The sequence below is a fragment of the Melopsittacus undulatus genome, chromosome 6, assembly GCF_012275295.1.
Source record: "Melopsittacus undulatus isolate bMelUnd1 chromosome 6, bMelUnd1.mat.Z, whole genome shotgun sequence".
In the NCBI taxonomy this organism is placed as follows: Eukaryota; Metazoa; Chordata; class Aves; order Psittaciformes; family Psittaculidae; genus Melopsittacus; species Melopsittacus undulatus.
Window position 1 is genome coordinate 76,135,686 of NC_047532.1, and position 23,996 is coordinate 76,159,681.

General features: G+C 44.8%; 1 protein-coding gene across 5 annotated transcripts in view; it reads right to left on the reverse strand.

The window, feature by feature from the left end:
• The window catches only part of MAP7D3 (MAP7 domain containing 3), a 46,292-nt gene extending 24,921 nt beyond the window's left edge, over positions 1-21,371 (reverse strand). For 4 of the 5 annotated variants that reach the window (XM_031048245.2, XM_031048244.2, XM_031048242.2 and 1 more), the window contains exons 1-6: positions 21,255-21,371; positions 9,088-9,189; positions 8,212-8,292; positions 6,650-6,813; positions 1,321-1,435; positions 378-410 (exon numbers count right to left, since the gene is read on the reverse strand). In XM_031048245.2, coding sequence (XP_030904105.2) covers positions 378-410; positions 1,321-1,435; positions 6,650-6,813; positions 8,212-8,292; positions 9,088-9,189; positions 21,255-21,339 — 580 coding nt within the window. In that variant the 5' untranslated portion in view covers positions 21,340-21,371. The remainder of the gene's footprint in view (positions 1-377; positions 411-1,320; positions 1,436-6,649; positions 6,814-8,211; positions 8,293-9,087; positions 9,190-21,254) is intronic. The other variant, XM_031048243.2, reaches the window with a different exon arrangement.
• Between the last annotated feature and the right edge of the window lie 2,625 nt (positions 21,372-23,996).

Consider the following 23,996-nt stretch of genomic DNA (forward strand, 5'->3'; position numbering starts at 1 on the left):
AAATTGTCCTGAAAATAAATAAAAGCCAAAGGCTACTGAGCTAATATGTATTCAAATACATGCCATGAAGAATTTCACTTCTCCTCCCCCATGCTGCATCCAGGCACTTGGAAAACCCACATGCACATATCCTTTCCCTGCAAATTCCCTCAGGATGCCATGACTTAAGCTGTAGTTTAATTAGCTGGGAGGGGAAGTTCAAAACATAGGGGACTGCTTTCTGCTTAGAGATCACAGTTGCTGCACAGCTGGCCAGGGTCCAGGAAAAGATCTATAAGGAGATGGTTTTCCTTAGTTTCTGAGATACAAGAACTCAAGTTTAAAAGGTTAGTAGTGAGTGTAAAGCAATAGAAAAAGAACAGTTTGGAAATCAATACCACCAGTTCCACCTTCAGCTGCCGTCTGTTGCTCTGCAGAAGAAGACAGATTGTAAGCAAAGTCACAAGGTCAAACAGGAAACAACACAAGTTAACCAAAAACTGGGGGAGCTGGGTATCATAATTATAACTTATATCAAAGCACTTTCAAACAGGTTCTAAGTAAACACCTCAAAGTCAAGCAAGCAGACAGAAGACTACAGTACTAAAACACAGTACCAATCCACCAGGTCAGAAGATAGACTGAACCAAAGCATTTTATGTGTCATTTTATTCCTGGACAAAAACTTATATGAAGTTACTTATTGGTGGGCTCTTCTAGTTAGCTAATAACAGGAAAAGATCCTTTCCACTGCAATCCTGGTTTGCTGGTCTGAATGCTTACAAGCAGAAACAGTTATTGTGTGAAATAGGAAACAATCTGAGCTCAAATAAAGGAGTATTAAAATGCATCACCTCATCTAGAATAGAACCTAGTGTCTGGACACTCCCCACTGCATCTCCTTACCCATTACTGGTCATACACATCATCAGTGAGCATTCTGCAACTCTAAGGGTGTGTTTAAAACATTTTAGATGTAATATTACAACTGGGTAATAGTACAGCTGGGTGTTTTTGTTCTGTTTATCATCAGTCCTATCACACCACCACATGTGCTGCATTTGAAGGACTCTATTTTAGCATTACACATTACAATTCCCCTCATCTGATGACTGAGGGCTGGCAACACAATGCTGCCAGGTGTTTTCCCACGTGGCTTCCCTCAAGCTCTTCCCAAAGTTAAAAATAGCTCTAAGTCAGAGCAGCATTTCAGGGCAAGCACAGATAGGATCCTTTCCCTGACAGCTACGCATACAGCCTGTTGTAAGATCCAAGACAGGAAAGGATGCCCAGGTCCCTGTGAGCAATGCTGCACCTGGCAGTGTGGTTTTAGCCACTTACCCGTTTTGCTCTCTGAGTCTGGAGTTACAGATCCTCCCCAGGACCATCTCTTCTGTCGTGTTTCCAGTCGCTGATTCCGTTCCAAGGTACGATGCAGAACTGCTTCATATCGCTCCTATCATCAAACAACAGCTCTATGAAGCTTACGACTATAAAGTACAGCTATGCCAGAAGACAGATTCTCCCCCTCCTAGTATAAGTTGAAATCTGTTTCATCTATACTGCCTAGTAACAAGCTCTTGTTACAGAAATTATGATGCAAAGAGCGTTAAGGGCAATTAATGGTTTCAAAACACTGCAAGCATGATTAGGCTGAGCTAAAGCACAGATAATCTATTCTACTCTTGACCTAAAATAGCCACCCAACAGATTTCCTAGTTGGAAAACAGCATGACTGATTTTCTAAATAGGGATGAGCCCCAAAGTGAGCAAAAATAAGTGCTTACCCTTTAAGTTATTTATACTGTGGAGTTATTTCTAAAAGGTGGCAAGAATTCTCCATTATAAAATAACAAGTACAAGGTTATTTGTTTTTCAAACAACTTGTCCTGGGTTCAGCAGTAGCAGTCATTTTTCTCCTTCTTGGTAGCTGGTGCAGTGCTGTATTTTGACTTTCAGGCTGGGAACAGTTGCTGATAGCAAGTATGTTTTGAGTTCCTGCTCAAATGTTTGGTTTGTCCAAGGACTTTTTGAGCCTCATGTTCTGCCAGGGAAGGAGGGGAGGCCGGGAGGAAGGAGAGACAGGACACCCGACCCAGGCTAGCCAAAGAGGTATTCCATACCATAGCACGTCATACCCAGGATGTAACTGGGAGAGAACCGGAAGGGCTGGAGCTCTGAGGGTTGGAGGAGGTATCGGTCGGTGCTTGGTCAGGCCAGGGTGGGGGTGAGTTATGGGTCAGTGGCTGGTGAGATGTTGTATTCTCTTCACTTATTTCCTTTATCATTATTAGTAGTAGTAGCAGTAGTGATTTGTGTTATGCCTTAGCTATTAAACTGTTCTTATCTCAATCCGTGGGAGCTACATTCTTTGGATTCTCCTTCCTAACTCTCTGGGAGTTGGGGGAGCGAGGGGGGGAGTGTGTGCATGAGCTGTGCAGTTTGGTTTTAAATCATGACAGTTCTTTTTTGGCGCCCCACGTGGGGCACAAGGGGTTGAGATAATAACAGATCTGACCAGATTTAGAGTCACTCATCACAATGCTGATTTATTGGCTCTCAAAGTTGTTTCTCTTGATCTCACAGTTTCAGAATCTTGTCAGTTACTTTGGCCATGTATTTGCTGTGTTAGTGTTTATCAAGTATGGGGCTTGGGCTAAGGTTCTTGTTTCACTGTACTTTACAGCAATGACTTGTAATACAGGGGGGCTCCAGTAGCAGGGCAGGATGGACGTGGCCATGGACTTGTACCAGGCCGTCCCGCTGCTCTTCACCGTCCTTGCCCTTGTCCTCACCTCCGTCTGCGTGAGGCTGCAGGGAGCTGAGAAGGAGCGGCTCCAGGAGCCGGCAGCAGCCGAAGCAGCGCGGGAGAGCGGCCCCGGGAACCAAGCTGCAGTAGTAGAGCAGCGGGAGGAGGCGATGGAGGAGCGGAGAGAGGCGACAGCCAAGCAGCAGGACCAGGCAGAGGAGAAGCCGAGCCTCGTGGCCGTGCCCAACCCTGCAGCGGCCAAGAGCATTCCCCGGAAGTCGCCTGCCGAGCCCCAGCAGGATACAGGAGACCATGCAGCACTTCCCAGCAAGGCAGAGAAGGAAGATCCGGACTCAGGAGAAGAGAAGCTGGTGGGGGGAGAGCTGGCAAGCACAGCAGCTACATCAGCCCCAGTGACAAGTGCAGCAGCAGCAGCTGAGAGTTCTGATTGTTCAGAATGGCTTTTGGGTGCCCTTGGGACCTGCCTGATGATTGTGATGGTGATCAGCATGGTGGCACACACACAGAGTGTGTTCTACCCACAACCATTTTGTCTGATCCCAAAAGTTAAGCAGAGTCAGGTCTGGGTCTTGTCTAGGGTTAGACAAGGATATAGAAGCACCAGGAGACTGTCCCCAAGGTTGGACAGGCATGAGTGGCAGGGCATGTGGGACAGTATGGGTGAGTATCTGGTCCACTGGACCCCTCCAGTGCTTTGGAAGCATTGAAGGTGGAAGGCAGCTGTATGGAGTCCCTAGCAGCAAGCTGTAGAACTGCTGAAGGGGACAGTGAATGATTTTGAGCCTGGTGGGCCCAGATACTTCAGGCCATCAGAGCAGAGATGCAACATAGAGATTGACTCATGATCGAGGGGTGGACTTAAGTGATGGTATACTGAAAATGTGGGATCTGAGCATGATGTGAATGGTATGGAATAAGGGGTGGATAATGTCCCGGGTTCAGCAGTAGCAGTCATTTTTCTCCTTGGTAGCTGGTGCAGTGCTGTGTTTTGACATTCGGGCTGAGAACGGCTGCTGATAGCAAGTATGTTGTGAGTTACTGCTCAAATGTTTGGTTTGTCCAAGGACTTTCTGAGCCTCATGCTCTGCCAGGGAAGGAGGGGAGGCTGGGAGGAAGGAGAGACAGGACACCTGACCCAGGCTAGCCAAGGAGGTATTCCATACCATAGCACGTCATACCCAGGATGTAACCGGGAGAGACCCGGAAGGGCTGGAGCTCTGGGGGGATGGAGGAGGTACCGGTTGGTGCTCAGTCGGGCAGGATGGGGGTGAGTTATGGGTCGGTGGCTGGTGAGGTGTTGTATTCTCTTCACTTGTTATTGGCTTTATCATTATTATTAGTAGTAGTAGTAGCAGTAGTGATTTGTGTTATACCTTAGTTATTAAACTGTTCTCATCTCAACCCGTGGGGGCTACATTCTTTGCATTCTCCTTCCTAACTCTCCGGGAGTTAGGGGAGCAAGGGGGAGTGTGAGCTAACGAGCTTCATGGCTGGGTTTAAACCACGACACAACTATATAAGCACTGACCAAGTCTTAACAGATACTGACTGGCATTAATACCAGCAAGACGTGAAGGCAAAGCTGTATAAAAGGCCAGTCAACTCCGGACCTCAGCAACCACTGCTGGCAGGACAATAAGGATGGAAAAAAGCTTTTGTTCCTAGTCTCCAGAACTAGGAGCTGCTGATGGGGGCAGCTTGAGCTCTGAAGGTGAGCTGTAACCATGCCAGACTGATTCTTCTCAGCCAGGTTTCCACACACGTGTCAACAACAGATTTCTCTTCTGGAATAGTCACATCCCAAGTGATCTTTTGAAGCAGTATTTACTGCTGATAGACTAATGCAAGATGCCAAGGGACTCGTTATCCAAACTTTTCTCCCTCTTGAGGACATAGGACTTTTGCCGTCTTTCAACACCATTTCACAACACAAACTACAAAGCAAACTTGGAAGGAAGAGAGGAACAATTCTGTCCCCTGACAAAAGATGAATCTGTTTGAAATACAAAGCTGAGCTTCCCCTCTGGCAGAAACCTGAACTGGAGCTAACCTAAGTGCCAAAGTATCCAGACATTAGGTAATCTGCAGATGGTATTTCCATGGAGGTACCTGCAGTGCAGTAATCTTCAAAGTCATAGCTAGAGATGTAGGCTTCACTTTACAAACAACAGAAATCAGCCATCAGCTCAAGACACAGACATAGTAAGTTGCACAGCTGTAGAGAATAACTGTTAAGACAGGTATTGCAATCCTAGTCAAGGCTCTCTTAGGCAGAGAGCCACTTCTTTTTCCATAGGATTTGCTATTGAAGATGTTTAACTTGACTTGGTTGATGTACCAAGCAAGAATATTGGGGATTTATGTATTTTTGACACACTTGTATCTACTAAATGTACAACTGTAGATGGCATCTTCCTGGCAAGTATTGCCCTAAGATCACAGAACCATTAGGTGTTGGAAGGGACCTCTGAGGATTATCTAGTCCAACCAGGGAGGTTGCCAAGGCAGGGTCACCTAGAGCACAGCTTAGCTGTTTTGAAAGTGATAGTTTTCTAATGTCAGAGTACCAAAGCCAAGATCTGCTTCCGCTTTCTGGTTGAAAGCAAGATTTACAGGTCAAGGGCACACTATTTTCCCCACCTGCTGGATTCTTCTTCATGTGTAACTCTATGGACAAGGTCAAATTCCTCCAGGGACTAGGTAAAAGGCAAGGTTAACACCAATCAAACACTCATCAGCTAGTCCTTGTCTTCTTCATCCCAGTGGCCACTTAAAACATACCTACCATCCTCCAAATTACATGAATGAATGTACTACACAGCCTGAGGGGTAACACGTTTTGAAGCAAAAGGGATGCTTTTTCCTTAAAGCAATTGCTTAAAGGGAGGAGACTGCACTGGACTGGATGTTGAACTCAAGGCCCACCCAAACATTTCTGCTTGTTCCCCAGCAATGTGAACTATTCCATGAAGTCCAAATGGAATATCAGTCTGAACACACCCAGAAGCCAATTACAGATAACCAAACACCAGTGCAGAACACTGCCAGTCAAAAAGGGTAAAACAGATGTATTGGTGGAACAATGTGACAATGGCTGGACTCCAAGGGCACAGCCAGGCCCCTTCATCAATGACCCACAGCAGCTTCTTACAACCAGCCTACAAAAGCACACGTGCATGTCACGCCTTTACTGCAGACACTCTGGAATGAACCCTTTCAGCACCTGCATCCCATTTAACACACACTAGCAAATCTACTCTTCAAAAGCGATGGCATAACTTAATACATTTCTTTCTACTTTCAGCTTCTACCAAATTGCAATGAGCTCTGCAACTCAAATACCACTCTGGTGGTCCACATGTGGTCAAAGCAAAGGCAAATTGCCAAGTAAGAACAGTCAATACATAGATCAAAGCAGCAAATGGTAACTACACATATAATACTGTCAACTGCTCAACATACCCAATAAATTGTAATTGAGAAGTGAAAGAACATAAGGCTCCTGGACCACAGTGGGGCTCCCAGGAAGCAAGACAGAGAACTAACAAAAGCTTGAGACCTGCCAGCCATGCTGATTTACAAACAGGATCTACAAAATACACTGAAAGCATTCTAGAAATCTAGGAATATGGGGTGAGATTCTTGCTCATGTGAAAAATAACCAGTGGCCAAACACAGCTCCTGAAGGCCCGAGTGCCTCAGGTACAGCTAAAGCTAGGCCTGGGATGGGGAAGGAGGACATGCATCTATACAGCCCACTGCACAGATGTGGACATATTTTTATGTTTTAATACATTCCCCGTTTCCATAACTTCCTATTCCAAATCACTTCAGAGCACAGTAATGTCAGAAAACAATGGAGGATTTTCTTTCCAACTACAGAACTTTGACATGTAGTACCTTTTCCTCCTCGATTTTTTGTTTCCTCTTTTCTTCTACTGCTGCCCTTCGTTGCTCCTCTTTCTGCTTCTGTTCTTTCAGCTTTCTCTGCCTTTCTTCTAGCTGCTTTTCATACTGGAGTTTTGCTTTTCTCTCCTTCTCCAGGATCTGTGTCTCTCTGGCAGCTGCAGGTTTTAAAGAAAGAATTAGAATCAAACTTGACTATTTATTGATTATTACAACACAACTCAGAGGCAAGAGACTACCACAGAAAACTATCACCACTTAAAGCTAGAACATACAGCAAGATTAGCTTGCAGAGCTGGATGACAATGCACATGACAACAGAAGAGTCTAATTCTGTCCCCAGGTTAGGCTGGAATTAGAACCTTTCCTGCCATTAGATGTTACTGCCTAGACAGGAATGTCAGGATACACATATACTCTGTATTAAGCATGTATTTTTCTTCCCATCCTAATAGCAAAGTCTTTGTCATTGAGCAGTATATTGAGTACCAAAAGGCAGAATTTTCTATGTTGTGCTTTTCCTTTCTTTTTATAGAACAAAATACAGTGGAAAGCTTTAGAGCACTGAGATAGATGGGAAACCCCCCACAGTTACTGCATCCGAGGTTAAAAGAGTTGTGTCACTACTCTCCACAGCCTCCACCTAGGAGCAGCTGCGTGCAGTTCAACAGGAAGCTGCAAGCCCTGTGACAAAAACCTCGTGGTCCAATACACACAGTTGAAGTATTTTCCATGGCTATGCAGATTAAACAACCCAGGAAACCAGATAGTTACACCAACAATGCAGTATCTAGATATAAGGCACCCAAAATAGTGATTTTATCTGTGCCCTAGTCCTATCCCCTCTCCATGTTAGGATAACTCCATCATTCTCACTGCTTGGCTTTCGTGTTAAAAAATAAACATACTGGCCAGGGAGAAACAAGCTGGGAGACCAAGAACCAGAACTGGAGGGCATCCTGTGACCCTTTCATCTCTTGCTGCACATACATGCACTGATTCACATCACAAACAGCATAAAGCTGGGCAAGTTTATGCTCTTCTCTGGGTCTCTGATTCTTTGCTAAGATAAAGTATAGACTGCTGACACTTCAATCGAGGAGCCACTGCAGTGTGCTAGGAAACAAGGGAAACAGTGTTCAAGGCAATCAGGGCATTCAGCTAGCTAAACCTTTTTGATCAACTCTGAATCAGCATTCCCCAAACCTCAGTCTTTAGGGCTAGAGGAAGGAGTTTTAAAGCTAAAAGTTTTACTTTGAGGAGTGTTTTTGGTAAGGCTTTCAGTAAGAAACTGGCTAAATCTATTTGCTGGTCACTCAGAAATGGAAGCTCAGAAGTGACATACAGCCTCAAGAAGCCAGAAATCTCTAGAATGCTTTCCCCTCAAATTTAATAGCTCTTCATTCAGGTTCACAGATGGTCATTGATGCAAGACCAAGAGCAGACCCTGCCTCTTGTTCCCAGCAAGCTGGAAAACGTGACTGAACAAGTAAGGAAGTTATTCCTTTATCATAGACACTGAAGGAAATGGTGTTTGAAATGAAACATGAAAATACCTTGTTGCTTTTCCCGCTCTTCTCTACGCTCCCTGGCCAGTCTTTGTCTTTCTTCTGTTCTTAAGATGGAACCATCTATCACTGTCAAAAGGAAAAATGAACACACAATTGTCAGTCATTTCAAATGTTCAAATTTAAGTAAAGGAAAAGATGAAAGTCTTTGCTGTCAAAAGAATAATGGAACTTCCCAAGAGGGCCATACAGCACCCAAAGCACTGCACACTCTATACAGAGAGAGAGTCAAGATGTAATCTGGAAAGTTCATAGTAAGCTGAATACCCTCCTTTTTCCCTTTACCATTCCCTCAAAACAACCAATCCACTATTCTTACTAGGTACAGCAGAAAGTAGCCACAATATTAGAAGGCCCAATGCATACAGCCAAAAGAAAGCCTGAGCAGAAGTCAGGTGTGTGAGAACACACCCATTCCAAAGCCACTTCTGATCCTCATTCTTGTACATATTAATTCCTGTGATCAAGAATTACAGGAATCCAGGACAACTCAACCTGAGAACAGCTAGTTCACCCAGAATAACCAATTCAAAGTGCTGTGGGATAGCCAGTTTGCAGGCTAAGCAGAGCCATCTTTGTAGGTATTAAGACTAAGTTTTCAGCAAGAAGCAAACTGGTAACCTAATGAGAGCACAAAACCAATCCAATTTATCTTTGTTGTTATGCTCTGCTGAAAAGACAGGCAACTTCACCAACTGAACTGTGAGCAAGTCAAAAGCAAAGACCTTCCATGAATCCCTGAACCACTGATGAGGTGCTTTATGCTCTGATGCCTCCTGAAGAAAGAGCATCAAACTTCTTAAAAGAAGTTTTGTTTCCTTGTGAGCTCAGTACTTCATAAAGAACAATGACCAATAATTATACCTGGTTTGGTTGCTGTCTTTATATTTATTGAGGTCTGAACTGCAATTGGGCTAATGCCACTTTGGCTTCTTCTTTCTTCTGCTATGGCCTGGGCTGCAGCAACTGTGAGAAAGAAGAATTCCATAGTAAGAAAAGCTCTACAACCAAACCCGATTAAATAAAGAGCTAAAATAAAGACATAAATTTCTACCTGAGGTTGCAAATACTTTTATTAAATAAGTATCCTGGGACCAATCAACTTGTAAGGGGAAAAAACATGTTAAATGAGACTTCAGACCTGGAACAACATTTCTACTGACAAACCCTTATGTCTGAAGATGTGTAGCAAAGGACTAGAGTTTCCAAACCCCCAAACTTATTTAATAACCTGTATAAAGAAAGAAACAGTATTTAGCAGTTATGAGTCTGACTTACACTTACTAAAAACTCTTTGCTACCATACATGTATTTTGCAGACTGAACACAGATGTAACAGTCGATTAACGCTGGTAGAATCATCTTCTTATGAAGACCTTTCTTTATTTCATGCCATGAAACAGAAAGTGGCTTAGTTGCAGAAAGCAAACCATCAAGGGATGCTTACAATGGACTTCTACACTGAATCTTCAAAAATAAATTCTAATTATAAATTAAGACTCCAAACCTGTAATTGGAGCATTTGTGCAGAGACCCATTCACCTTAGGGGAGTTTCACCAAGGTGAGCACACTGAACTACATACAGCTCACAGTTCACCACAGAGAAATTAAATGCTGGCAATATTAATTCTGCTAAATAATTAAACCCGTTACGAAGTCAGAGAGACTGATTTATACATCACTTTCCTCAGATTTTCTTTATTTTGGCATCAGCTTTCACTTTAATTGATCACCTTTTAGGGTGGGAAGGTGAAGTGTGACAAGGAAAGCAGGCAGGGTAAGACAGCATCACCCCATTTTCCTGCACAACTTTGGCTAGGAGTATCCTTACAGCAGTGACACCTTGTACTCATCTTGTCTGGCAGATACGGAGAGATCAACTTGATTCTTACAGAGGAAGCAAGAGAACACACCATGCAATCAACGAACACAAGAGAGCAGAAGTTGATCCCTGTCTTAAACATAAAAGGCAACCCACAAAACCTACCTATAACACGCCAGGATTTCAACCGTAACGTGAAGGAGGAATGGTGTTACTTTAAATGTAACACCAAATTCGACAAGGACAGCTTTGCCAATGATCTCAGGCTTCCCTTTAAGAGAGTAGAGCAGAATGCAAAGGAGGAAGGAAGAGTCTCCCTCTTCCCCCTGCATTGCCATGACAACTAGATGTGTCATGGTAATAACCCTCCCTAAGGCTGTGCCCAAGAACAATCACCTCAAAGTGTTTAATCCCATGTGAGTCAGTGATAAATGCAGATTACAATCCTTATTCAGCAACTCTAAATTGTCACCCGCAGCTGTTGCAATGTCTTGAATTCATTTTTCATTGCAGCACCAAACAAGTCTTCCTCAGTTTCATCCCATACATCTCGGTGCTCTTTCAGACAAGTTGAGAGATCAGGTACACTGCGACACACTAAGATTACCAACTGGCAAAGAGAACAGCTAAAAAGGCTCCCTGTAATCAGTCAAAAAGCTGATTTACACACTTTTGCATGCTACATAGATGGGCATCTAACCCCAAAAAGTTACCAACAAAACTATGTATTCTCAACACAATTAGATGTAGAAACAGCCTAAGAAAAACTGGCCTACTGCAGGCTTTTCTGAAAGCAAAACTATACAGCCAGGGCACTTATATCCAATGTCACCTTTATAGATCAAGAAAGGATGCAAGAACATGAGCTGCTTCAAATACCATTTCAAGTGAAGCCAATCCCAGGAACTAAGTTGCATCTTCAGTGTCCAGCAGGAAGGGAGGAGACTGAGGGTGTACAGGGAGACGGAGCCAGCCTGACCAGGAGAGGAGCCCAACAGAACAAACTCACCCTACGCCTACACCAGGCTTAGTTAAGACCAAAACTTGGATTTTGCCTCAGCTCTCCAAGTTTAAGCATCCAAACTGACAGCAAGAAGCAAGCTGCAATTTAAAGAGATGCAACATTCACCTTATTTTACTTGCAGAAGTAGTTTAGGACGAGAAATCTTGCTGAACAAACCAGTCGTAAAGGATGCAGGGATTACGCCTTTATTTATTCATTTAAAACCAAACAAACACGTGACTAATGGTCATGATTAGAAGGTACTCATTTAAAAATGTGTCGTATCTGCAAAGCAATTAGGCAGTTCATCCTAATTAATTAAGGTTACAAAAAAGCACTATAGAATAGGAAAGTGGGTTACGGAAACAGCACAGCTCGCAAAGGACACAGGTGAAAAGAGGCTGCAACTACTTAGCCAAATAATTTTGTATGTCAGGGGTTTTTTGTACGTCAGTTAAAATAGTTTATGTTAAATGCTTCATTATTTGCATAGACACAAGGTGCTTACAAATTGGGAAGGAGGAGATTTAAAGGCACCTTCGTGTCACACAGAAGCAATCCATAAAGTTAGTATGAAAACTGAACTGGGGACAAGAAGATTATTAAAAGGGGAACAGCCTGTCCCCCCAAGATAAAAGAGCTCAGTTTCACCACATCTTGGGTCAGCAGACAGGCTTTACAGCCCTTGTCAACTTGAGGGTAACTTTACAATATGAAACTGTGATTTCCAAACTCCACGTTCGCCTACAGTATGAGAAAATGAACTGCACACGGTTGTACCCTGCAACCTTAAAAAGAAGAGAGATTTTGTCTTAATATGATAAAAGAAAGCTGCATTTTTAATACATTTAAATATTCTTTGGCACAGATGCCTCTCATTTTTTGGCCTAGCTTTCCATTATGAACGTACCATTTTCCATAATGAAAGTAGCATTTTCCATAAAGAAAGCAGCAGCCTTCAACTGAGCAAAGCTTCCCTGCAAAGAATTCTCCACAAACTCTTACCTCTGTAAAATAAGCTTAAGACTTCTGTAATTAAACAGGATAGCCCAGGATGGGAAACCAGTTAACAGCCATTTCACTACAACCTATATTACTGAAGGGTGCCTGTATGGCCATACTCAGCCAACTTCCTGAAGAAGTCTCTTAGAGGCAAACATAAATCTCATCTCTATTCTGAGCTGCCCCTCCCACAGCAGTCACTAAAGGCTTTCAGAGCTATAATTTGTGATCTGTATGTGTGTGCTTGTTTTACCATGGTCTATCTTTAAATACTGATATTAATAAAAGTACAAGCCACACATGTGGCCAATAGTAATATCTGTATTCATGCATAATAAAACAGATACATAAAATGGTCAGGTAATTTGGGAAGCAGCTTTTCTCCTGCACCCTCATCACTGTTTAGCGCTACATGTGCGGCCAAGCTTATCATGGATAAATCAAAGCAAGGGAAGCAGCAGGAACTGGCTGCTGCAGGAGGCAATGTGCCAGGCAAAACTGACTCCCAATTCTATCTCCCAGCTCACGCTCAGGCTGGAAGTCCCATGCAGGTACAGCAGTGTGTCCCTTACTGAGCATGACAGGACTTCCCTTTGCTGATCAGGTTTCCAATATGCCCTAAGAGACCAGTGCTAAAAATAAAACTTTATTCCTATTTCAATCCTTGTACTGAGTTAATACCCCTGGCCCTTGCCAAGGCTGCCAAAGGACCCACACAGTTGCTGTTCTTAAACCTCCTTAAGGACTGAAACAGCTCCATCCCTTCATCTAGCGAGGTTTAGGGCTTCCATCTTGATACCCAGACACTGCTCCCTGTGCAAAAGCAGAAGGGAGAGCAGAGCATACTGACTTTCACAGCAATCCTTCTGGTTCTTTTGATTTAATGAGTCATTATGCAAAACAACCAACCAAAACAATCCCAGACTAAGCCTTTGAAACAAAAGGTAGGAGAACTCCCGAATGTAACAGGTTGTAGTGAATCTGTGTTCACAAAAGTTGAAAGCAGGTAACAAAAAACCAATAAGAAACCCGTAAACCAAAAGTAAGCTTCCAAGCAAAGTGTCTCTTGATTTTATAGCAAACTGGTAACATTTTCATCTTGTTCGACTACAGCAGTTAATGCTTGTCTAGCCGATGGCGATCCCTGTCAGTAACACTGTTCAAATCCTTTTTCTTCCAATCATTTTTGTCCATGCTTTCAGACCCGATGAGGGAAGTCAGCATCCAACTCGGAGACTTCTGTGTGCTGTCTTTTAAGCTGATTTCTACTCATTAATTAACACAAGTTAAAACAAACGGATGCAAGATCATGTCAGATGCTATCAAGATCGGGTACCGGTTTTGCACCATTACGCCTTGTTTAAAGGACACCAGAGGAAGGATGCACCCTCACGTAAGGTGGACAACACCAACTGCCTAATGATGAACAGCAAAGCCCTCTCTCTCTGCATGCACTCCTCCCTGCTCTCCCCCTTTTTTCCAGGTTGATCCTCACATCCCATCTTGGGGCTGCAAGGACTGATAGGATCCATACCCAAACACGTGAGCCTCCCAGTAGGCACCCTCTGACGGGCCAGCTGGAGGGCAGATGGTTCTCCTGTTTTGTCTGGGCAGCCACCAGATGGAAAGCACAGGGATCTCCAGAAAGCAGTGCCTGCTGTCTCTCAGCTTCAGCAGGCCTAAAGAGCCTCCTGTTGTCTCATCCTTACTCCAGGCCCCATTCACACACTTCCATTCTGTATTTATTCCCTGCAGGGCATACCTGTTTTGTTACCTTTATGTGCTTTTCTCTCTTTAAGCCAATTATTGCAACTTCTTCTGTACAAGAATCTGGTTTTCTTCCCAATGTCTAAGACAGTTTGGCATGATTTCTTCAGTTCATCATAAGTATCAATCCCATTGGAAAACTCTTGACACAAGCATTCCTTTGTAGTACGTGAATGAGCAGCTCCACAAATAAGTATTTGAGACCTATTTGCACAAATGTAAGTTTTTACTTAAACATCCACACTCAGATTAAGAGCTGGAAACATTTAAGAAACCCCCACATCATCAACAAAACACACTGTATTTCCAAGAAGGAAGCCTACAAAGATAGAGCTGAAGCAATCTCAAAGCCACATTACCATATTCATTCAGCCTAGGGCACAATCAGAGAGGCACCAGGAAGGTTGCTACTTTGTGGGTTGATCTCTGTACACTTTTCCTTAGGGGAAACACATAATCTAAACCAGGCTTGAATGTAACACAAGCACAGACCAAAGAATCACAATTTGTCCTTGGAAGAATTGGCAGTCATCTCCAAACACTCTGTACAGTCAGAGATGCTGTATCACTGTCCGACAGCCACATTAGGTGAGCACTATCCTCAGTCCAAATTTTAGTCTCTCTACTTAATGGAAAAACAACTGGGCCTTCTGCTGCACTCACTTTCCCCTTTGCTACACTCTTCTTCCCCAGGGTTCTTCCTCACCGTCCCAAAGAAACAAGGAAAGGCTTTGCATCATCCTGCAGGATCCACTGTTTGGGGGTTTTAATCTTTCACCATCTGTTTTGATGGGATCACATCATTTGCACAGAAGGGCCCTCCAAAGGAGCCACTTCTCCAATTCACACATTGCCAACTCTCAGTGAGCTTTAACTCGGACCTTTCCCCTATTCTACCTGGCATTAGTTAATCTGTTTATTGCATCGTGCTTACCAAGCTTATCTGCAGCAACTCTGCTTAGAGCTGATGTTTCCTGCTTGAAGGACATCCAAGCCTCACAGTCCCAAGTGTGCTCTTTAGCAGCCATGCATTGCTGCCCTGTCTTTGCTGTCTGTAAGCACAGTCTCAGTAAGACACAGCCACAGGGAAGCTGGAGCTTTGGAATGGTTGGAGCACTCATTATGTTTCCCACTGAAAGAGCAAGGCACTGAGGCTGGGTAAAATTCTCCACCAGAATAAATTACGGCTGCATTTTAGATGTAAAGAGAATTATTTCTGCACAGTTTCTGTGGGTTGGCAACTATAAACTCTTCTCACCAAGTGAAAAACAAACAGGATTTGCTTTCATCCACCTTGACTGATTTCTTTGAAAGATGTATTAGACACTAACTGCAATGCTGATGTAATATATAATGACTAAAACTCCCTTGTGAACAGTCCCAAGTGTAACATAAATCAGCAGTTACCTGCTTCTGCACAGAGGAAATTCCAAAGTAGCCTAATACCCTGGACTGAAATGAAAGCAGTTTATAGAATAAATATGGTCTTACTTAATTTCAAATGGATTCACTGTGAAACTTCGTAGTTACATAAGTTAAATTCTTATATATGGGTGTATATAGATTAAACACTCCCAAACTGACAGAATTAGACATGGGTTTAACGGCTACAGAAGGATCAAACAGGTAAAATGGTGGAGCTTTAAAGAGAATGGAAGATTATTAGTACCCACTCTGATGTACATGTAATTTTCTTTCTTTAACAACATGAGTATGTGTTTTGTCCCTCACACTGGACACGTCAGAGCAGCCTCACTTCTTACTTGCTCTGAGCAGTTTAGTTCCTACTACCATCAGAGCCCAAGGGTCAGCAAAAGCTGGACAGACAGAAATCAGCATCTCTGCTTTACTCCTCCAGCACTGGAGGCTGCCTTCAACTGACTCCCACTCACCCTCTCTGCACTGCCACTGCAAAAAGCAACTTCAAGACAAACTCCTGCTCCCATCTCCTCTTTCACATCTGTTTTCTCCATTGTATTTCTCTCTCTTATACTGCACTAGCCCTAACACTGGAATTCAGCTGACTTCTATCCACTCCTTCCTCCTTTCCTGAGCAGCCTGATTGCTTTCGCTTGCTCCAAGCATGTTCTTCTAAATGCTTTTGTCCTCTTTGTTTGCAGGCTGGCTATTGTTTAATACACACAGCCCAAACAATGCCAGCAAAGAACACAGCCTAGCACTACAAGTCACAAGGAACTTGAGACAAACTCTGTGAAAATACCATTTTGAGATTTCTTTGCCTGGAAGGATAACAGCTTCTTCACATGACAGCACAGAAAACTACTCCTTTTGCCTTTTACACTTCATGAATTTCTTATGGCAACTTCAGAGCTAATTCAACACTGTCTGCTTCAGAAGAAGAGGGACCCTGTTGGCATTAACCCCCACAAGGCCAACCTCCAGACTCAAATCAAATCACTGAATGCACCGGAACAGTGATATAAGACACCGATAGGTCCACAGCTCACGTAATGCAGCAAATGCACTGTCTGAAGCAGAACAGTGATGCAAAATGGATAAAGGGCTTTTCAGAGAAATCTGAAAGGAAGGGGACACTTGCTGATCTGGAGATGACTGTCCTTGGTTTTGAATGTCCAGAACCCAACCTACACACCACTGATCAGCACCGTCAGTCTCTTCACACATCAGAACCACGGTCCTTTAAGAAATTCTCTTGGCAAAACTAAGCAGAGGATAAACGTCCAAATGAATAAATGTGTTCTATTAAATATGTTCTTTAAGCATAAAGATTTCTGTTGGATTTCTGTATTTTTGTACCCAATGCCTCTTGGATTTGCGAGAACACTTGGAAGCTTTAAATCACTTGCCCAGAGAAGGCAATTCACAAGCCACTACGGTATCTTTGCTCCCTCCCAAGATTCAGGTCAGTGCATTCAAACAGTAGAGGCTGTCTGTAAATTAAGAGTCAGTTAAGTACTCACAAAGCAGTATTTTGAGTTCCCTGTGAATTATGAAGGCATAAAACACTGTGAGGAAAGACCCCTCAGCTAATGGTAACTGTGTTCTTCAAAGCCAACTTCTGCTGTGGATCCTTCATCTAGAAAGCAGAAGTTTCCTACTGAGTGGAAAATAAAAACAATTTAGAAGAAAACAAGTGTCAAGCAGCAGCCTTCTTGAAAAGCAAATGCTTGTAGCCAGTTCTGTACACCATGAACACCACAGGAGCATAGGATGGATGTGCTGAGGTACTACGCGGCAGCTGAGGCTTCTCTTCCAAACAAGAACACTTGGAGCAACACTTGATCTTTCTTACATGAATCCCATAGTCCAAGTTCACCCCCAGCAACCAGAACAGTCTGAATTTACTGGCCAAGCATATGCGAACACATCAAAAGCCTCTCATCAGTTAAGAACTACCTGGATGTAAGATGCATAACTGGAAGCTACATGGCACTAAGTTATTTGTGGCAGACCCGGAAGTTGAAGACCCTGGTTTGTTTTTAAAATATCATCAGTCAGATGCAGAAAATATTAAAACATCATTAAAACTGCGTGCTCAGAATTGTATTTGTCAGGGTATCCTTTCACAACAGGGCTGCAAGTATCTCCAAGTATTTAATGAAGTTTAAAAACAGAGAGCAGCATTTGATACCCCTAATGACTAACCCAGAGTATTTCTTCTATTTATCTCATAGTAACCCAGGGCTTTTCTTCTTAACTCTTATCACTTTGAACCACTTAGAATTAATACTATCAGAAGTACTGATATGTACTTTAAATACTCCTATCTGTTTTCTTTTTCTTTTATACACCAGTGTATAAAGAAGCAACAGTCCTTAATTCTAGTCACATTTTAAGGCTACACACAAGCATAGTACAAGCCACAGTATCTCTGGCTCTTGCCATTAGACTTATGATCCTTACAACTCCTTATTTGTTGACTACTTCCATCTGAATTGAAGCATGGAATCCAAATTTATCTTCTGCAATTTTAACACACGAAGAACTATGTTGAGAATGGAACGTTCTGTATAAGCCATTTCCAAAAAATAGGCTGCATATACACATGGTTTTGATTTTTCTTTCCAGCAAGGAGGATATCCTTATCTTTCTCGGATGAAATTGGAGAAATCTCAAGAATTTAAAGTTTTCAATTGGAATAAAACCATTTTTATAAACCATTTACAACTGGAAGTAGACTTCTAAATGTTAAGCACCTAATATGCAGCATACATCTTTATGAATCAGCATGAAATTATCCCTACTCTGTACTACTGCATTTCCATGAACAAGAAGAAAATGAAATTAAGGCTCGCAGCCATCACAATTACATTAAGTTCTCAGTCTGACTTGGGAATGAATGTTCTCTCTCGCCACTGGGATCTATGTGAAACCCAACTGCTGAGCTGCTCTCTGCACTGATCACCTTGGCACTCTGCAAAGCACTCTAACTTCTACTTCCACATGGGGGAAAAAGACAGAGCACAGAAAAACCTTAAAGACATTCAACAAAGTTATTAGGAGTTGGACAGAACAAGAAACTGAAGCCAGACCAAGCAAATGGCAGTTGAATGCCCCAGTAACTGGGCCCCTTTTGCTCCCCAGCCGGAACATGTACAAGTCTTTCACACAAACACCACCAAGATGACAACTAGATGCCTGTCAATTCTGCATATATGTGTTTGCTAAAGAAGCTACCAGGAACTGTACTCCAGGCAGAGCCAGTCTCACTGACAAAGGAAGAAACAACTGATTAGATGGAATGAAGCTATTATTTTATTAGATAGCTTCCAACATAACTAGGCTAGGCCATGCAGGTCATGGGAATGATGCCTGCAGCTAGGTTTGTTGAAAAAAGCACTTCATTTTTGTCCCATGTCCTGAGACAGGTTTCCCAAAAGATCATTTAGGTCTTGGAAAGAAAAACATACATGCAGGATTTTAACATACTCTTTTGAACAACCTTCACAACAGTGATGCAGTATCCTAGTGGAAATCCTAGCTACAGTGCAGCCAAGCTCCGGCAAAAGCAAGTACACATTCCCTACTGCTCATACTACAAATGACATAATCAGAGATGTTAGTGTTTCAGTGAAAGTGAAAATAAACCAATAAATGTAGGCTACAAGAGCTTCAACCAGAGGTTTTATTCTGATTACCCATATTGTTCAAGAAAAAACACTCACTGGGTAAACCACAAGTAAACGCCTATTCCCCTCTTCTCAAATCTTAACAAGCTTGGCAGTGCTTATGGTATTAGAACAGGAGCAGAAATTCCTCTTCATCCCTGAAGGATGATAGCAGCAAGCATGGATCACAAGAATGGAGTAAGCAACTGCTGTTTCACAACACACAATTGTAACTCATTGCTAATGTTAAGTGATGTTCATGCATCACTGATAGAAATGTTAACTGGCTTCTAGTTATAGTAGGAATTGTACTCTTTGTAGAATTTCTGCTTTTTGTTACCCACCTGAAGGGAAATAAGACTGGACAAGTGTGTAAGGGCAGACAATTACTGCAAGGAAATCACAGAACTGATACAGCAGGCATGACCTGACCTGCAGAATCTTAATTACAGTTGATACCCATGACAGAGAAGCACCTTTTTCTTACTTCAATAGTAGCTTTAAATGGCAAGAAAAAGTCGCTTTAAACTTACCCCATTGGCATGGAAGTTAGGAACAAGTGGCACTATGGGATTCTACACTTTCAAGGCCCAAAATCTTTAACAAGCACCACATCAATCCACTATCAAGAGGCTGGTAACAAGAGAGTGGAGGCTGAATGGTTGCGTGGCCCAAACCGGGTTCCTCCTGCTGTCTTTTCATGTCTTCAAACAGTCGATATCAGACTTGGTTGCTACTTGCAACTTCTCTAAACAGCAGCAAACACAGTGGCAATTATCTTGCAAATTCCACTGTTAACCACGGGATGGCAAGGACCATTTCTAAACATTGCTTGCTTTCCCCAGAGAGTGAGGGAATGCTACTGACAAGCAGTCAGGAGCAGAACTGCAGCAGCCTGTACGCTCGCAGCCAGTGTTGCTTCATATCAGCAGTGAGTTCATCCTCTAGCATGTAACTGCTAGAAATGCTTTCTATGTGAACTGAAGTTCAGATTCTGGTTCAGTGACTTCTACCCCCTCAGGGTTAAAAAAAACAAGGTGTAGCCTTGCCAGGATCCAGTGAGGGGGTTTGGGTTTGGTTTCTAACATGATGTGCATAGTAGAACATGTGCGTATCTAAAGGGAGATGGAGCTCAAGGACCGTTTCACCTCTGGTTTTGGGACTAAATCAAGGTCATGACAGCTGTCAGCAAATGTGGGTGCCCACTTTTAGAAGAGCTCAGGAGCCACGATGTAATTGCACCCAGTGCACAAAAGAAAGCTCAGCAGTTCCAGCAGGCAGGATAAGGATCAAACAGACACGGCCTGTGCAGGTGAGAAGCACTATCTTTTGGCAGTGCTCCTTCTGGAGCACTAAACTGTCTTTGCTTTGAAAGAGAGAGTAATTCAGTGCTATTTCTGACAGACAACACACTGAAGACTAAAGGCTGCCAGACAAGAGTTGTGCATTCACAACTCTTCTTTATATAATTACACAGGTACATCGAGAAGAACCAAGCAAGAAGCTGTCAGAGCAGCTTCTGTACACAATCCAAATTAGTTTAGATCAAACCACACTTCTCTTGCCTGATTTTTGTCTCGGATAAGAAAACGTTTATCTCTGTTAATGGCTCACCCACAAAGCTACCGCGTGGAGATGTGCCATGAAATTATGCTTGGAACATGTATCAAGGATGCACAATACTCATGTATGGTATTAAGGGGCTTAAAGTATAAACAGGCACATAAACACACCCAAAGCGAAGTTTCTTTAGCTCTCTTAAGACAACAGTTAAACAGAAAGGTACAAAGGTATTATCCAGTCTTTGATTAGGAATCAATGCCGCAGACTGCCCCTGCCTTGTACACCTGGCCTCGGAGCTGCCACCGGCCGCACCGCAGGGACAAACCGGCTGCAAACGCCGATGGTCAGCGAATTCAAGAGCCCCCCCCTCAAGGAAACCGGCTAGCTCGGTGAAGGAAGCGGTGAAAACCGGGCTACTGGGGTAACGAAGCCGCCCTGCAGCCGCTCGCTGCTGCCCACAAGCTGCAGAGGTCCCAAGTCAGCTCTTAACGCCCGGAGGAGGAGAGGAGGCTCCACCGCCCCACAGACCCGGCCGGGCGGGCGAGGGGCCGGGGCCGGGCAGCGCCTCTCCCTCATCCCACCGGACACAAAGACCGGCGGCTCGCGGGCCCCACATCCCGGTGCCCGTGCACCCCGCCCCGAGAAGGGGGCCGGGCGTACCGCGCGGCGGAAGGCGACTGAGGAAGGGGGGGGGGAAACGGACACCCGGCCCCAACGGCGGGGCCCGGGACCGCCCCGCCGGGACAGACCCCCCCATAGCGCCCTTCCCCTGCCCGCTCTCACCCATCTGCTCCCGCAGCCCCTTCAAGGAGGAAGAGGAGGACGAGCATGAGGGGGGAGCCGCACCGCCACCGCCGCCCTCCGCCATCTTCAGCGCCGGGACGCGCGAGTGCCGGCCGGGCAAAGGGGGACGCGGGAGCGCAGTGCGCAGGCTCCGAGCCGCCCGGCAGCGCCGCCGCGGGGCAGGGCCGAGACAGGGCGGGGGATGGCGGGCGGGGCGGTGGGGTCCGGGAGCTCGGGAGGGTGCTGCCCACCGGGGCCTCCAGCGGCGGCAGTGGGGAGGGATCCCCAGCCCTATCCCCATCCCTGTCCCCATCCCTGTCCCCATCCCCGTCCCCATCCCCGTCCTGATCCTGATCCCCATCCCTATCCTTGTCCCCATCCCCGTCCCGATCTCCATCCCCATCTGCCGGGAGTTCGCCTCCGACGGCGAGTGGAGAGCCCCGCTGGAACAGGCGTCGGAGCCGTCGTGGTCGCGGCACTGAGGTGGACCCAGCACCCAAGGCCACCTCAGAGCCGCACAGGGCAGGGGATGCCAGCTTGCAAGTGGCCCACATGGCCGTGTATGGCGGTGATTTATGGCCCCACAACAACCGCAAACGTTATCCCGCCATTAAAGATGATGAATCGGCTTCTGATCGCCTCCGGCAGCTGTCTGGGGCAATGAGACACAGTAAACGGTCAAGTCACCTGTCCAACAGAGGCTCAAGCAGAGGGGAAGCAGGCTACATCAGCTCTTAGCTTGGATGAGACTAGATGAGACTAAACCCAGTTTAGTCCCAGCTTGGATGCGTTGGGCATGGTTTGGCCAAATTACCTTGCTGTAGTTAATGCAGTGTTGGCCTGAAGCTATGAAAACACACACAGTTGGATGAGCTCACATTGGTTCTAGCTGTCAGTGCTGATTGGTGCTGCAGTCTGGGCTTGAGTGGCCCATGATCTAAAGGTGAAGCGCATCCTGTGTTTATGGGTGCTGTGGAAACTGAGGATTGCTGGATTTGGAAGGAAGAAGCATCGCAAATCTATGAGTTGGGTTCATAGAATCCCAGCCTGGTTTGGGCTGGAAGGGACCTCAAAGCTCCTCCAGCTCCAACCCCTGCCACAGGCAGGGACACCTTCCACTGCAGCAGCTGCTCCAAGCCCCTGTGTCCAAGCTGGCCTTGAACACTGCCAGGGATGGGGCAGCCACAGCTTCTCTGGGCACCCTGTGCCAGCGCCTCAGCACCCTCCCAGGGAAGAGCTTCTGCCTAAGAGCTCATCTCAGTCTCCCCTGTTCTGGCAGCTTAAAGCCATTCCCCTTGGCCTGTCCCTACAGGCCCTTGTCCCAAGCCCCTCTCCAGCTTTCCTGCAGCCCCTTTATGCACTGGAGCTGCTCTCAGGTCTCCCCTTCAGGAGCCTTCTCTTCTCCAGGCTGCCCCAGCCCAGCTCTCTCAGCCTGGCTCCAGATCAGAGCTGCTCCAGCCCTTGCAGCAGCTCCATGGCCTCCCCTGCACTCGCTCCAGCAGTTCCATGTCCCTCTTGTGCTGCTTCCCCAGAGCTGGATCAGAGCTGCAGGGGGGGGGGGGGGGGTGCCCCCAGAGCACAGCAGAGGAGCAGGATCCCCTTCCAGTGAGCTGTACCCACCCCATAGCTCACTGGCTGGGAGCTGTGTCCTGTGTTTCAAATACCCCTGGGTTTGTAAATGTCTCCATAAGAAGTTAAAAAACCCCAACAGCTGAAGTGGTCCAGCCGGTCAGGAAACAACATAATGAAACCCCACTGGTGGAATCCTCAGATTCTGTTCTATGTTAACTTGAATTTGCTACTAGATTGTTATTGTGCTTCCTCGTTGGTTATCAGTGAATTCTGAATGTCTCTCCTTTTGTCTCTGGTTTTCTGCTTCACAAAGGATCAGGATAAAATAGTATGGTATGGCCATAGTAAAGGGTAGATTCTTTGGGCCTTGTGTGGAAAACTCCCTTTGAAATCATAGAATGGTTTGGGTTGGAAAGGACCTTAAGGTCATCCAGTTCCAACCCCCCTGCCATGGGCAGGGACACCTCACACTAAACCATGGCACCCAAGGCTTCATCTGTCAGCAAGCCAAAAGAATACCTCTAAAATGAGAAGAATCCAGGAAAAAGGAGCACTGAGGCCACTTTGTGCTTTGAGAGAGCAAAAAGGAACCTTAGGAAAACTCAAGAGCAGGGCTCCATTTAACCTGAATCTTCAGACTACAGATTTGTTTGTTGTATTGGCTTTCCCCTCTTAACGTGTGTGTACAGAGACTCCTTTGTCTGTTGTTTCCTCTCAGTGTTAATAGAATGCCAATTATTAGCAGTATTATATAAAACAAAAGCTAAAGAGTAAAAAACCCTAAAGAGTTGGTGCCAGGTTTCCCAAGTTTGTTGTTACACTCTGCAGGAATAATACCTTCCCTCTTTGCAGTCTCAATAGGCTTTATACACATTTCACCATTCCACGGAGAGGCATTCAGATGTTATCCTCGTTTTACAGATGAGGGGACTGAGTCACTGAAATCAAAGTCTCCAGTTAGGTCACGGGCAAAGCAGCACAGCAAAAAAATCACCCCAGCCCAGATTCCTTGACTCCTTGCTCTGTATCCACATCTTTCCCCATCTTCCTTTTATCCTCAGCTATCAGAAAATACCACCAAAATGGTTTATATCGATTCTGTACAGCATGAAGTACAGTCGGTGAGGTACAAATAAATGGTCAAACTACCTAATAGAATGTGATTCTGAT